Below are 12,540 nucleotides of genomic sequence, written 5' to 3'. Positions count from 1 at the left end.
ATGCAAAATACATTTCATACCCTTCAAATGTTCCAGGTTTTTGTTCAGCAACAGAATAATGGCACTTGCGTCAAAGCAAAAAGCAGCAGGTTACCTCCTCTGATTTAGAAACCAGGTACAGCTGGCAGCACATACTTTCTAGGATAGTGCTGTAGCTCAGGATCTACTAAAGAGCTTTTATTTCAATAGCATTGAGTATTTGAGGTACCCAGCAGTCAGAGAGCGAGTGCATTCGCATCCCAAACGCAAGGAAGCACCACATCTGGGCAACAGCACAAAGGTCCTCTGAAGGTAGCTCCACACACACACCATTCAAGTAAGGGGAAGTCAAGAGGGTCTCTCAAGGCTTTTTGCCCTGAAAACCACGGCTCAAACATTTTAGCAGCCCAAGCTATAGCTACCCAAGCATGATTCACTCTGGGGATTCTTCCTCTACTTCAGTGCTGGAAACAAAAATGTGATTTTTTTTGCAAATCTCAAAGTGTTTGCCTTGCACCTCTGAAACAACATAGTCAAAATATAAACTGGAGTAGGGAGGAGAGGAGAGTATTAACCCCAGCGGCTTAACTGGATTTGCATCCTGTCCAACTGGACGCTCAAGATTTCGGCAAACCCATCTTAAGACGCAGTGCTGTCAGCACAGTTAACTGCCTGCCCAAGAGTTGACAAACGCCTGGGGTCCTGTCAACGCAAGAAGGCCATCCTTGGCCACAAGAGGGGGCCTTTCTAGCTGCGTTTCTCGAAAAGGCCGGCGCGGGCATGCATCTGCCTGTGCCTCCTTGGGCATGCTCCCAAAAGGAGTGGCAGCGGCAGGCTTAGGGATTCACTTCCTGCTCCAGAGAGGGCACAGAGGAAAGTATCTCGGTCAAATCCGGATCATGTCTTGCCCAATAACAAACCTTGTAATTATCACTACCAGCAGCATTAACAGACCATTCCATCAGTTTCACTTACTCTGCGCTCGAAACTACCCCACCTGGAAGGGCTGGGCCCACTGTTATCCCATGGGCAAAAGGACTTGCAGCCTGCTGTCTTAATCACAGGAGCAACTAGGAGGATGTTACATAAAAGGGGTTAGCACTTAACAAGGTAAAGTCCTTACTTACTAAACAGGTGATCTGTCTTTGAACGGCAAAGCAGGTAAGTTGAAGAAGTTATCTGTCTGGATGGGGAGCATCACAGAATCCACCAGCAAAACCATGGGCCAAAGGAGTCCATGGGCCAACAGCTCTAGTCCCAAAACCTTCTGCGGTTTAACACCAATGCAAACAGAACGCTTAAAGCATGCAACGTCCCACAAGTTTACAGCAGTGCCTGAAGAGACACCTAGGCCCAAGAAGAGGTCCTCTTGGGACAATGGATTTGCTGGCTCACGCCTCTCCTCTCACAGACATGCTATCAGTGAGCTTATCTGTGTGCATAAGAAAGAGGAGCAGCACGTCACGGAGGAAGGAGAAGAAGGAGCTGCTCAGCTGCTTCAGGCTCATCTTGTACCTAAGCACTCTGCCCAATTAGCAAGATCAAGGCAGTAATCCGACTAAGAGCTCATCCCTCTTGCAGGCAGCCAACAGGCAACAGAGAAGATTTTCTGCACACATACTGTAACCCAGGGCAAATCTGGAGATCTGGGCAACCTTTTCATCCAAAAAGCTTCTCATCCAGTTTCTTTTGTTTCCTCAAAACAACAACACAACGGTCAATACACACTCTGGAAAAACTGTCAATGCCCTATGCTGGAACAAAGAGGTTGCAGGGCCTGTGCTCACTTGTCTGCACAATCCTTTGGTCGAATGGATGATACTCAAGACCCTAGAGATTGGAAGCAACATCTCCCAAAATAGCCAGGCCTCTGCTCAGGTACTTGCTTGTGCTGAGGCTGACAGGAGAAAGCACAAACAGGCAACCCAAACCAGTGGAGACTTTGATGCACTGAAGTTAAGCACTCTAAGAAAGGCACTGGCTTCTCCTGGAGACAAGGGACCCACAATCAAGTTTGAAAGATCATCTACAGGCACAAGACGCAGCTTTCAAGAGGATCTTATGCATCTCCCTGCGTAAAAGACAACCTATTTTTCTTACCTGACATAGAGAGACCGTTTTTCACTTGTCCGAAGTGAGCCAGATCCTGAACTCATGCTGCTGTTCATCATCTGTTCTCTGAGGTCATGGATCTTGGACTCGAAACGGCTGTACTCTGAAAAGAAAAGAAAAACACAGCACTTAGAATTCAAGCAGAGAACATGACAGGCAACATCTCTCTCTTTCCCATTCAGCAAAGTACAATGGATCAGAAGTATTTAATACAGAAGGGAGAAGGAAGCAGTCTTTATCTGACCCAACCAGACACACACTTTGTGAAGGCAGCTCACTTGCTATTAAGGCCAACTGAGCAGTAAGATTAATGGGCTGCACACCATATAAGCTGGGTCTTTCAGAAAGAATTCAAGGATGCACCCTCTTTTGCTAGTAAAATTATAATGTTACTTGGCTTCTATAAGCATTCTGCGCATTACAGATAATAGCGAAAAGGTAAGGAGCACCAACAGCAGCTGCTCATCAGTGTGAATAAGGAAGAATACTTTTTGTGACCATTTTCCTTTACAGAGGATTAATCTTAAAATAGGATGAGCAGAAGATACAGACATCCACTCCCCAGAAGATGGAGATGCTCCACGACTCAACCGAGTTTGCCCTGCCTGGGGTAAAAGGGCTTCCCGCTCCTATCGAGAAGGGCAGACACACCCCAAGATCAGATAACAGATAACATGGCCACTCAGCCTCCAAGATTTAGCATGCACTGAATGTCACAGAATCAGGTATCTGACGCAAACAACTGCCCACCAATCTTGGCTTTCAAAAAGAAATAGCTTTCTAGTCCTTGTGGTGCCAGAGTTTCTTCTGAAACACACGCAGGCTCTGTCTGACATGGATTCCCTCCTCCTCATACTCCGTTGTCCATTCATACCCACCCCATACATTACTTCTAGCATACTGTTCCTACTCCCACCCACCTCAAAATATCTGAGTCAAAAGAGAAGCAGAGAGAGAGACACACACACAACAGCTTCATACAAAGAAAAACCCAAGTCTTATTTGTGCAATTCAGCTTTTAGTATGAAGTAGAAACAGCATGGATTACATGAGAAAGGCATCTTTCCAAGCTGCCCATAAGCAACCAGGGATTCACTGCATCTGAATACAAGAGGGCTCCCTCTTCCATATGGTTTGGATCTAACAACTAATGCCCCATATTGCTTCCCTTCTTCTCCCTCCCTATTATCCTTCCTTTTGTGTCAAGCCTTTTACATTGGAGGTCAGGGACTGCCTTATTCTTTCAGTCTCCAAATCTACACTAGGAACCTTGAAAAGTGGAGGTAAATAAGGTATAGCATCCAATGTGCCACAGAAGCTCAAATCCAGTTGCTATTTCCAACTGGAGTAGACCCATTGATTCAATAGATCAATACTTAGGTAAATTTCATTGGTTCCACTAGTCTGTTCTAGTTGGGATTTGGATTTAGGCTGTTAATTGGAAGTCAAGTGAGAGAGGCAGAGGCATTTTCGGTAGACATGACTGCAGAAGCGGCATTCACTAACAGATCTCAAGATGTTGCGTTTTGTATCAGGCCTCCTATTCACTGCCTGATGCTGGGCCTTCTATCCCTTCAAAGTCATCTTATCTCCCTCAGATACTCGCATGACCTTCAAGCAGGTGCAAAGGCCTCTGGAAAAAGGCAGAAAAGAAATGGCATTCTCTGCTTGTCTTTCTTCCTGGATAAGAACAAGTCCTCTGCAAGGGAGCAGATGGAATAATTGTCCTTTACAGTTAATCGTATCAACTATACACAACAAACTGCACTTGGCCCCTCTGGATCCATCCATGGTTTGAAAATATTCTAAAATCCCAAATGCAAACCTTGATTTTGCCATTTCATACAAGGAGCACCATTTTACTAGGCTGTTGTCTATAATGGGACTTGAGCATCCATGGATTTCGACATCCTTGAACCAAATCCCAGCGGATGGATACCAAGGGCCCACTGTATATTCTGGATGTTACTTTAGAGAGCACTTTCAGGGGGGAAAGAACATTCCTGATTCTAGTGACACAGACTAATTCATTTACTGTGGCATGAACCTTCCTTTGCTTATCTTACTCAAATATTTATGCGCTGCCTTTCCAAACAATGGCCTCCTAAGGCAAGAGATGTATAACTGAAAGCATAAACCAAAGACTTAAAATATACACAGAAATGAACCCATTAAAAGCTAAAACCGTCGCCGTTCAAACTATTCTTAGCCCAGCTCAGAGCATCCTTAATCAGAAGTTATTGAAGCCTGTTTGAAAACCAAGGAATTTAAAAGATGAAATCAAACATATATGCCATGAGAGGAAAATGCCCCGTCGCTAGTGTTTACCAGACTAACAGAACTCAATGATGTACCATGAAGGTCAACCCTAAGGCTTGGACAAATTCATCATAGCCAGTCCTTCAAATAACCCAGTGTCAAACTGTTTAGGGTTATAGAGATCAACATCAGCATTTTAAAAATGTGTATAGAAACAAATAGGTAGCCAGTGTAACCGGTACACAGTTTTGAGCATTATATATTTCCCACACCAAGTCTCAGCAAACATCTGGACCAGCTGGACTTTCTAAACCGGTTGACGGGGTTTTGGAATAGTCTCCTGCGGAGGAATAATCTAGTCTAGGTTTAGGAAGAACGTGTTTAACTGAGGTAAAGTTTGCTTTCAATAGATAGGGTCACAGCTGGCAGTCCAGCCTAGATTGTTTAAAAAGGTTGCACAACTCTGTCCAGATCTTCTGATTTCTCAACTTGCAGAACCACAAATTTATCTGGATTAAATTTCAGCTTGTTTGCCTTCATTCAGCTCCACTTCCGTCGGTTGAATGCACCTTTCACAGGCAAGTGAAGTGTTAACATCTGTAGGCAAACCTATGTAAAGGTACAGGAGGGGGAGACAGGCATCAAAAACCTATTCCATGCAAGAGAGCAGGTGATCCATGATCATTCAGTATCCACTATATAAAGGACCATCCCCAACAGCAGTTAAGAATGGAGCTATAAACACACAAGTAGCAGAATATGAATGTCTGGCTGTTCCTTGGGATATTCTGGTATTCTCTGTCACTATGACCACCTACAAATATTTCTGGGCTGCGAATATTTCCATAGAGACAACTTAACAACTGAAACAGTCATATGTCTTTAAACTATGTATAGGCTGCAAATATGTCCACAGAGAAAATAGGACTTCACAACTGGAATAGTCACATATCTTTAAACTATGTATATGCTGAGTGCATATATAAAAGATGCATACAACAAACAAAGAGGGTGCTTGATTTGATCCAAACATCTAGTCCAATGGTTCCCAAACTCTGGTCCTCCAGATATTATGGACTTCAGTTCCCAGAATGCCCAGATTGTTGTCCAGGCTGAGTGGGGCTTCTGGGAGTCCAAGTCCAAAACACCTGGAGGACCAAAGCTTGGAAACCACTATAAGTCCAATATGGTCCAAGAACGGTGAAGAATGTTTAAACCACCAATATTTTGATCACAACTATAAGCAAGAGGTCAGATGGGTTTGCTAATTACAAACTAAAATTAGTATTATTGTTAAGGATGGTGCACACCCTCCGTTCCCTTTTCTCTTCCCAGTAATTGTTTGAAGGTGTGTGTCTGTGTGCAACCGGCCCAAAGTCACCTAATGACCTTCCCAATTGAATGTAAATTTGAACCCAGGTGTAGGTTTCCTTGGTTCCAGTCCAACTAACCTTTATTAATACATCCCCATTATCCAGGTATTCAAGTATTAATACCATAAGTGTCCGTGAATGTGCCTAGTCTCCAGCTGTTAAAACTGGCATAGCTAAATTATATTCTATTTCAAGATTAATACTTCAAAATAATATAATTTAGCTATGCCAGTTTCTAAAAGAATGTATTGACAGCAAGGTAGAAAGAAGTCGCAGATATTTGAGGTAGAAGCTTGTCCAATATTGCAGAAGATTCCCCGAAAAGGTATCGATCAGGCGTTAGAAATACGGCGGCCGCCCTTGTGTTTAGGTCAGCATGTTCCCGTATCATTAGCTGCGCCGATCCTCGCTCGCTTTCTGCTGACCGCGCAGGGTGCTAAAGCTTTGTCACAGAAGCCAAGAGAACAATAACCGATGACTGGGCTTTTCAGTCACTGAATACAAATTTTAATGGCTGGAGACTTAGAGCGAAAAAGGCATGTACTTTGTCCCGACTCAATTACTTTCATCAGGGCGATGTTCCTCTTGCCCAGGCAGACAGCGCCACAGCTGCCACATACAGCTGGGCATGAAATAAGCAGAACAATAAGCTGGAGATTGAGGGAATTAAAGACGTAATCACCCAAGAAGCTCATCGCTGCCTATTTTCTCCATTCACGGACCCCTGGTAAGAGCAACCCTCGGCCAACCGGCAATACAGTATTGTCTTCAGAAGGAATTACAGACTCTTTTACATTCCTCAGAAACAAACAGCCAAGAAAAGGGTGGGGAAGCAATAGGGTTTATTATTAACCAGAGGCAGGTTTAGTGTAAGTTTTTCTAGCAGCACACCAGGTTCCAGAGATTCCTTTAAGCAAACAGGTCATTGCTGGAAACAAAATCTGCTCAGGTGTTATGTACCGTCCTCACAAGTGCCATGTCCTGGACCATCAGCCTTCAAGTGTAAGACGGAAAGAGTAATTGGACTCACTCATTTATGTGGGCACTACCAAGTCTAAAGACATCCTCAGCGAAGGCCTCCCAACCTCTGGTCTAAAACGGCAAACAAAAACTCATTCTCCTCCAGGCTCTGCAACCATAAAAAATGTTCTTTAAGGTCCCAGTATCCCTGTTTTGTGGATTTTGGACATTATTGTATCTGATCAGGAAACTCAACCCTCTCTTCATTTCCGCAACAGCCAGCTTCTTCCTGGAACAACTGAGGGCTTCATCTGAATAACAGGAGCAAGCAAGGATGAAGCATCTGATCATTCAGCCATAAGACAAAAGATCCAGTATGAAGCAGTGCCTGGGTGTCCTCATCATGACTATACTTAACCACTGGGCCTCTAAGTGGTAGTAATTACATCGTATTCATCAGTACAAAGCCACTACTCCTCTGTGAGAGGCCTTGCAGCCCCAAAATACTGGATACCTACCAGGCTAGAAGAGTGATTCATACGCTGCCCATCTTCTATGCATTTAAAGAGCTACCTACTTTTGAAATCATTTCTACTTGTGGCTTCTTCAGGGTTTATCTAGCATGGCCAGCAGTCTCACAGAGACATCAAGAAAACATGTTCTGCAGCAGACTGCCCTATTTATAGGTTCAAGGCACTGGCATCAAGTGAAGAACTGGAGTTCATTAAGCCTTCTTTTCATTGTGGCATCACAGCATCACAACAGACTCAAGTCGCACAGTATTCATAACTCAGTTTGTACAAGTAACAGAATAAGATGAACCACAGCGTTTAGAATAATTGTCCAAAAGCAAGCACATCTAAACAGTTGAACAATTTATGGGCCACTTGATGATGTCTCTGTTATTTCACATTTAACACCAAGCCAAGGCTCCTGCAAGTATAAACAGGAATATGCCTGCTCAAAACTGAGGCTAAGCATTCCCTCCTTGCCTTCCAAATTCAAATAAGAGGAGGAATAATCCAGAAGTCCATTTCAGATTACCCAAATTTACCCTTCTGTGTATCAGGAGACAAGAGTCAACTGTTAAAACAAATTAGCACCAAAACCTAGACTTTTCCCCACCCCGGTTTAACAATTAATTCTGGTTCATTCTTCCTCCCAGTCTTTCCAAGTTACTTTCCAAAGTAAAGACAAGCAGGAGAGCCCAATGCTCATGCAGCTCATGCATGTAATACTAATGTCAAGTACCTGTATTACAGGGTCACCACAAGTTGGAAATGACTTGAGGCACATCTCAACAACAATAATGTCTGAATTGCCCCAATGAGTTGGGCTGTAATCACTGGACAATTTTTTATTGCACTCCAAGACAGCCCTTTTTAATCTCACTGTCCATAGTCCATGCCAATGCCTGCTTGGTGACTCCTCTAGCTAACATTTCTCATCTGGATTCTCACAGAAAGGCTGGCTCTTTAACATGGAGACACACACACCCCAGAAATGCAAGGATGCGACATTCATACCTACATGAAATTACCTTTTGAAACTTCCATCTTGGAGAACTTTGATTTAGCCACAAAGATTACCTATCCTAAAGTGGCAGAATTCAAAGATATAGCGTACCCTTTAGTTATAGATGGCAGTAATACACCAGGCCTGTTCACCGGACAAGATATTAGGGAAGCATGGTTTGACTGAAAGAAAAGTACAACAACAACAAAGATATAGCTGTGTCAGTCTGTAAAATTATATGTAGAGGGATCTTGCAGTACCTTTGAGACTAACTAAAGAAAGAAGTTGGCAGCATGAGTATTAATGAAGGAAGTTGCATTAAGTCTAGGAAGGCTCATGCTGCCAACTTCTTTCTTTCAGGTACTCTCAAAGGTACTACAAGAACTCTCTACATACTGCCCTAAAGCAGTGAGCAATTGCATCACCGAAAAGGTCTCTTTGGCCACACTGGTTTTAGGCAGGATCCCCACTGGGCCAGAGATCTTATCCAAGCGGCAGCATCCTGCATCTCAGGAGGCCCTGATCAGCCACATGTTTGCATTCTTTGAAGCCCTTCCGACTCTGCTGGGATCTCTCAGAAGGGTCTGGTCCATGCTATTCTCTTCAGTACGACATTAAAAATAACAACCCTCCTTTCCACTCGGAGCCCAGATCCTAATGGAGCTGTCACTTACACATTTGGCATCCCCCAGCTGAGCAAGGCCAAGCATTGCAAAGCCCAGTGGCATTTCTGATACTCAGCCAACAGCTGCTGCTAAGTCTCCAGCTCCGCTTCTGCCGAACGAACGAACGAACAAACGAACAAACGCAAACACCCAACCCACCTTGCGTCTCAGGTTACTCTGCTAAATCTCACTTTGCCAACGGAACCTGAAATACAGGCGTGCAAACCAACTTCCCTTTCTGCGCAGACAGGCAACAAGGCACACCGCACTCTGCACAAAAGCAACCGGGCTTTGACTCGGAGGCTTCTCCTGCTCAGCTCCTGCACCTCCCTTTCCACACCTTCTCTAAGGGGAAAAGGCAAAATGGAAGAGGCTGGGGAAATGACAGAGACCTAGTATTGGGTTACAGAAAGAGAGCAGCTACTTGCAGGAGACCCAGGGGGCCATTTGTCCAAGTCACTCTCTCTCAGCCTCAGAGATTGACAATGGCAACCTCCCCCCCTGAAGAAATGTGCCAAGAAAACAGCCTTAGGGCTGCCATATGTCTGAAATGACTTAAGCTGTGAGGAGGGATACGCAGTCCCAATGGTGACATTCACCCACTCCCAATACAAAAAGAACCGCTTTCTATGAAAAGGAGATACATAAAATAGTGAAAGGAGGAATGCACCTGTAACAAAGAAGATGAGGAGCAATCCTTCTCAGTGCTTGGCCCTCCTTAAGCCCCAGAGCACTTCAGTCGTAGGCCACAGGCAAAGAAAGTTCAGAGGCAGGGTTACCCCCAGAGACCCTCTGGATTAGCCATCTTTGCAGCTGCCACTCAGCTCTGACTGCATCCCCCCAAAACACACACGCACACAAACAGCGCTTTGTGAGGGAATTAGAGATCAAATCTGCCACTTTAAAACACAATGCAGTATTGATGGGGTTGGGAGACGAAACTTTTCCGTCAGCCCAAACCACCTACCACAAGATCAGTTTCTGTGCGCCTCTTCCTCCCTGACGAATGAGTTGCTTCTTCTTCTCCTCATCATGCACTCAGGTGGTTAGTGGAGTAATGCCAGACAGTGTAGTAGTCTGAGTGCTGGACTAGGACTGACCTTGGGCAGGTCTTGCTCTCTCTGCCTCAGAAGAAGGCAATGGCAAACCTCCTTGGAATAAATACATCTTGCCAAGAAAGCCATAGGAAGGCACAACTACACAGCAGACAGGTCTTTGTATTGCACCTGCAAAACTGTTCTGTTCCCTCAGCCAATCTGACTAAACATAGCTAAGTAGCAACTGAGATCTGTGTCTGTGGTAGACATTTGGCAGCAAGGTTTTCTAGGACTGGCTTTAAAAGATGCTTGCATGGAGCCTGGTAGAGCTATCTGGCTATCAGCCTCCATGCAAGCATCTTTTCCAAGCCAGTCCTAGAAAACATTGCTGCCAAATTGCAGACACAGATCTCAGGAAGGAAAAGCTGCAGGCTGCATGAGGAGTGATACAGGGCAGCGCTACTCAAAGAGGGGGGGGGGGGGTCTGTGGTCCAGCGTCAGGATGCAAGCCAAGAAAATTATGCTCATGCGGGAATTTGATGTTGGTGTTGTGTGCCTTCAAGTCATTTCTGACTTATGGTGGCCCTAAGGAGACCCTATCCTGGGGTTTTCTTGGCAAGATTCGTTCAGAGGAGGCTTGCCATTGCCTTCTCCTGAAGCTGAGATAGTATGACTTACCTAAGGTCACCCATTGGGTTTCCATGGCTGAGATGGGAGTCAAACCCTGGTCTCCAGAGCCACAGTCCAACGCTCAAGCCACTATGCCACTCTGGATCTCTATGCAATATATGGTATATATAAGTGACCGGTCCCTGCCATATTGGGGGAGAAAAACACCACTGGTTTCCTCACATCAGATGCCTTGAGAAGCAACAATATAAAAAATGTCAGGACAGCCATTGAAAGCCTATGCAGAGACCCAAACCTCACGCCTCAAGTATCTACACGGCACAAATGCAATGGACGCAAGCCGCAGGAGAAGAGATTCCAGCTCAACATGAAGAGGAGCTCCCTGAGAGTAAGGGCTGTTTGACAGCGGAAGACAATGCTGCCTTGGGAAGCGATGGAGTCCTCCTCTCTGGAGGTCTTTAAACAGAGGCTGGATGGCCACCTGTCCAGGATGCTATGATTGAGAGTTCCTGCATGGCTGAAGATGGGGGTTGGATTGGATGGTCGCTGGGAGTCCCCTCCAACTCTAGCCTCCTATGACTCTTGGATGGCGCCTTCCTGAACAGCAGAAGGAGGAGCCAGATGGCCCCTGGGGTCTCTTCCAACTCTATGATTCGATGTACAGAAGAACCTGTGACAAGGACCCGCCTCGGTCTCCTCATTCGTCGCTCCTTGGATGTTCAATGGAAACAGGCGCTCCTAAGGAAGCATTGACAAGCCCTCCCCAGAACCAGAAGTGGAGGAAGCACTGAGGGTCTGTGCTAGGACCACAATCCCAGCCATGCGCCTCTCTCCCAAGGATTCTGGGAGCTGTGCCTGAAAAAGGAGCCAGAGGTGCCATGGCTCCAGCCTTGGACTGTGACTCTGGAGGGATGCCATTGAGGAGGAGAGAGCTTGTTTTCTGCTGCTCCAGAGAATAGGACCCAATGGAGCAATGGGTTCAAGCACTCCTGGAAAAGAGGTTCCACCTCAAGATTAGGAGGAGCTCCCTGAGAGTAAGGGCTGTTCGACAGGGGAATATATTCCCTTGGAGTATCCTTCCTTGGAGGTCTTGAAGCAGAGGCTGGATGGCCATCTGTCAATGGGGACGCTTTGATGGAGAGTTCCTGCATGGCAGAAGGAGGGGCTGGGGCTGGATCAGGGCCCTTTTTGGGGTCTCTTCCAACTCTACGATTCTATGATTCTATGGAGACCTGGGTTCAAATCCTGTCTTGGCCACGTAAACCCACTGGATGACCTGGGTTGAGTCACACTCTCTCAGCCTCAGAGGAGGGCAATGGCAAGCCCCTTCTGAGGAAAGGTGCCAAGAAAGCCCCAAGGCTCTCCATAGGTCAGGATGCCCTGAAGACTTGTCCCTCCCTATTGGCTCAGGGTCAGGGGCACAGAACTCCCATGAATACGGAACACCGAGAGAGGAGCCTCAGCACCTGCCAGACACTGACCATAGAGTTCACCGGAGGAGCTACAAAGGCCTCCCAGTGTCCTCTCTAGGCCCCACAGTAAAACTCTATGGTTAAAGTTGACCATAGAGTTGCGCTGGAAGAGCAAAATCTTCCTAGAGAGAGCATATCGATCAAATAAAGGAGCCAGGGACTAAAGAGGCCCCGATCCCTCCTTCCTTCATCCCAACTCACCTGATGGAACTAGATAAAGGAGAACCGGCCTCCTCAGATCAACGGCAGCAGCTCCGCCCGGCCCGGCCCCTTTTCGGCACACAAAGCGGAGCTGCTCGCCCGGGCGGGAAGGCCGAGGCCCCGCCTCCGCAGCCCGTCGCTGCCCAATCGTAGCGGACCTGGTTGCCGCCCCGCCCAATCGGACGTCGCGTTCCCTCAGGCCAGTCCCGCCCCCGACCAATCACCGGCCACGCTCTCTCTTAGCATGGAGAACCCGCCCCTTTTTTCTTTCTCGGACCAATCGAAGGTCGCGCTCTATCAAGCCTGCACCGCCCCCTCTATCTCTGCCCAATCGCGA

General features: G+C 46.3%; 1 protein-coding gene across 4 annotated transcripts in view; it reads right to left on the bottom strand.

Moving 5' to 3' along the window:
- The window catches only part of DLG3 (discs large MAGUK scaffold protein 3), a 59,126-nt gene that overhangs the window by 10,235 nt on the left and 36,351 nt on the right, over window positions 1–12,540 (bottom strand). For 3 of the 4 annotated variants that reach the window (XM_089536163.1, XM_089536164.1, XM_089536165.1), the window contains one exon: window positions 2,080–2,194. In XM_089536163.1, the coding sequence (XP_089392289.1) occupies window positions 2,080–2,194 (115 nt within the window). Of the gene's footprint in view, window positions 1–2,079; window positions 2,195–12,203; window positions 12,396–12,540 lie in introns of those variants that run through there. The other variant, XM_089536166.1, reaches the window with a different exon arrangement.

This window comes from Sceloporus occidentalis, unplaced genomic scaffold (assembly GCF_023333645.1).
Source record: "Sceloporus occidentalis isolate IW3139 unplaced genomic scaffold, rSceOcc1.0.p SCAF_8, whole genome shotgun sequence".
NCBI classification, from domain to species: Eukaryota; Metazoa; Chordata; class Lepidosauria; order Squamata; family Phrynosomatidae; genus Sceloporus; species Sceloporus occidentalis.
This window is presented reverse-complemented; position numbering and strand designations above follow the sequence as displayed.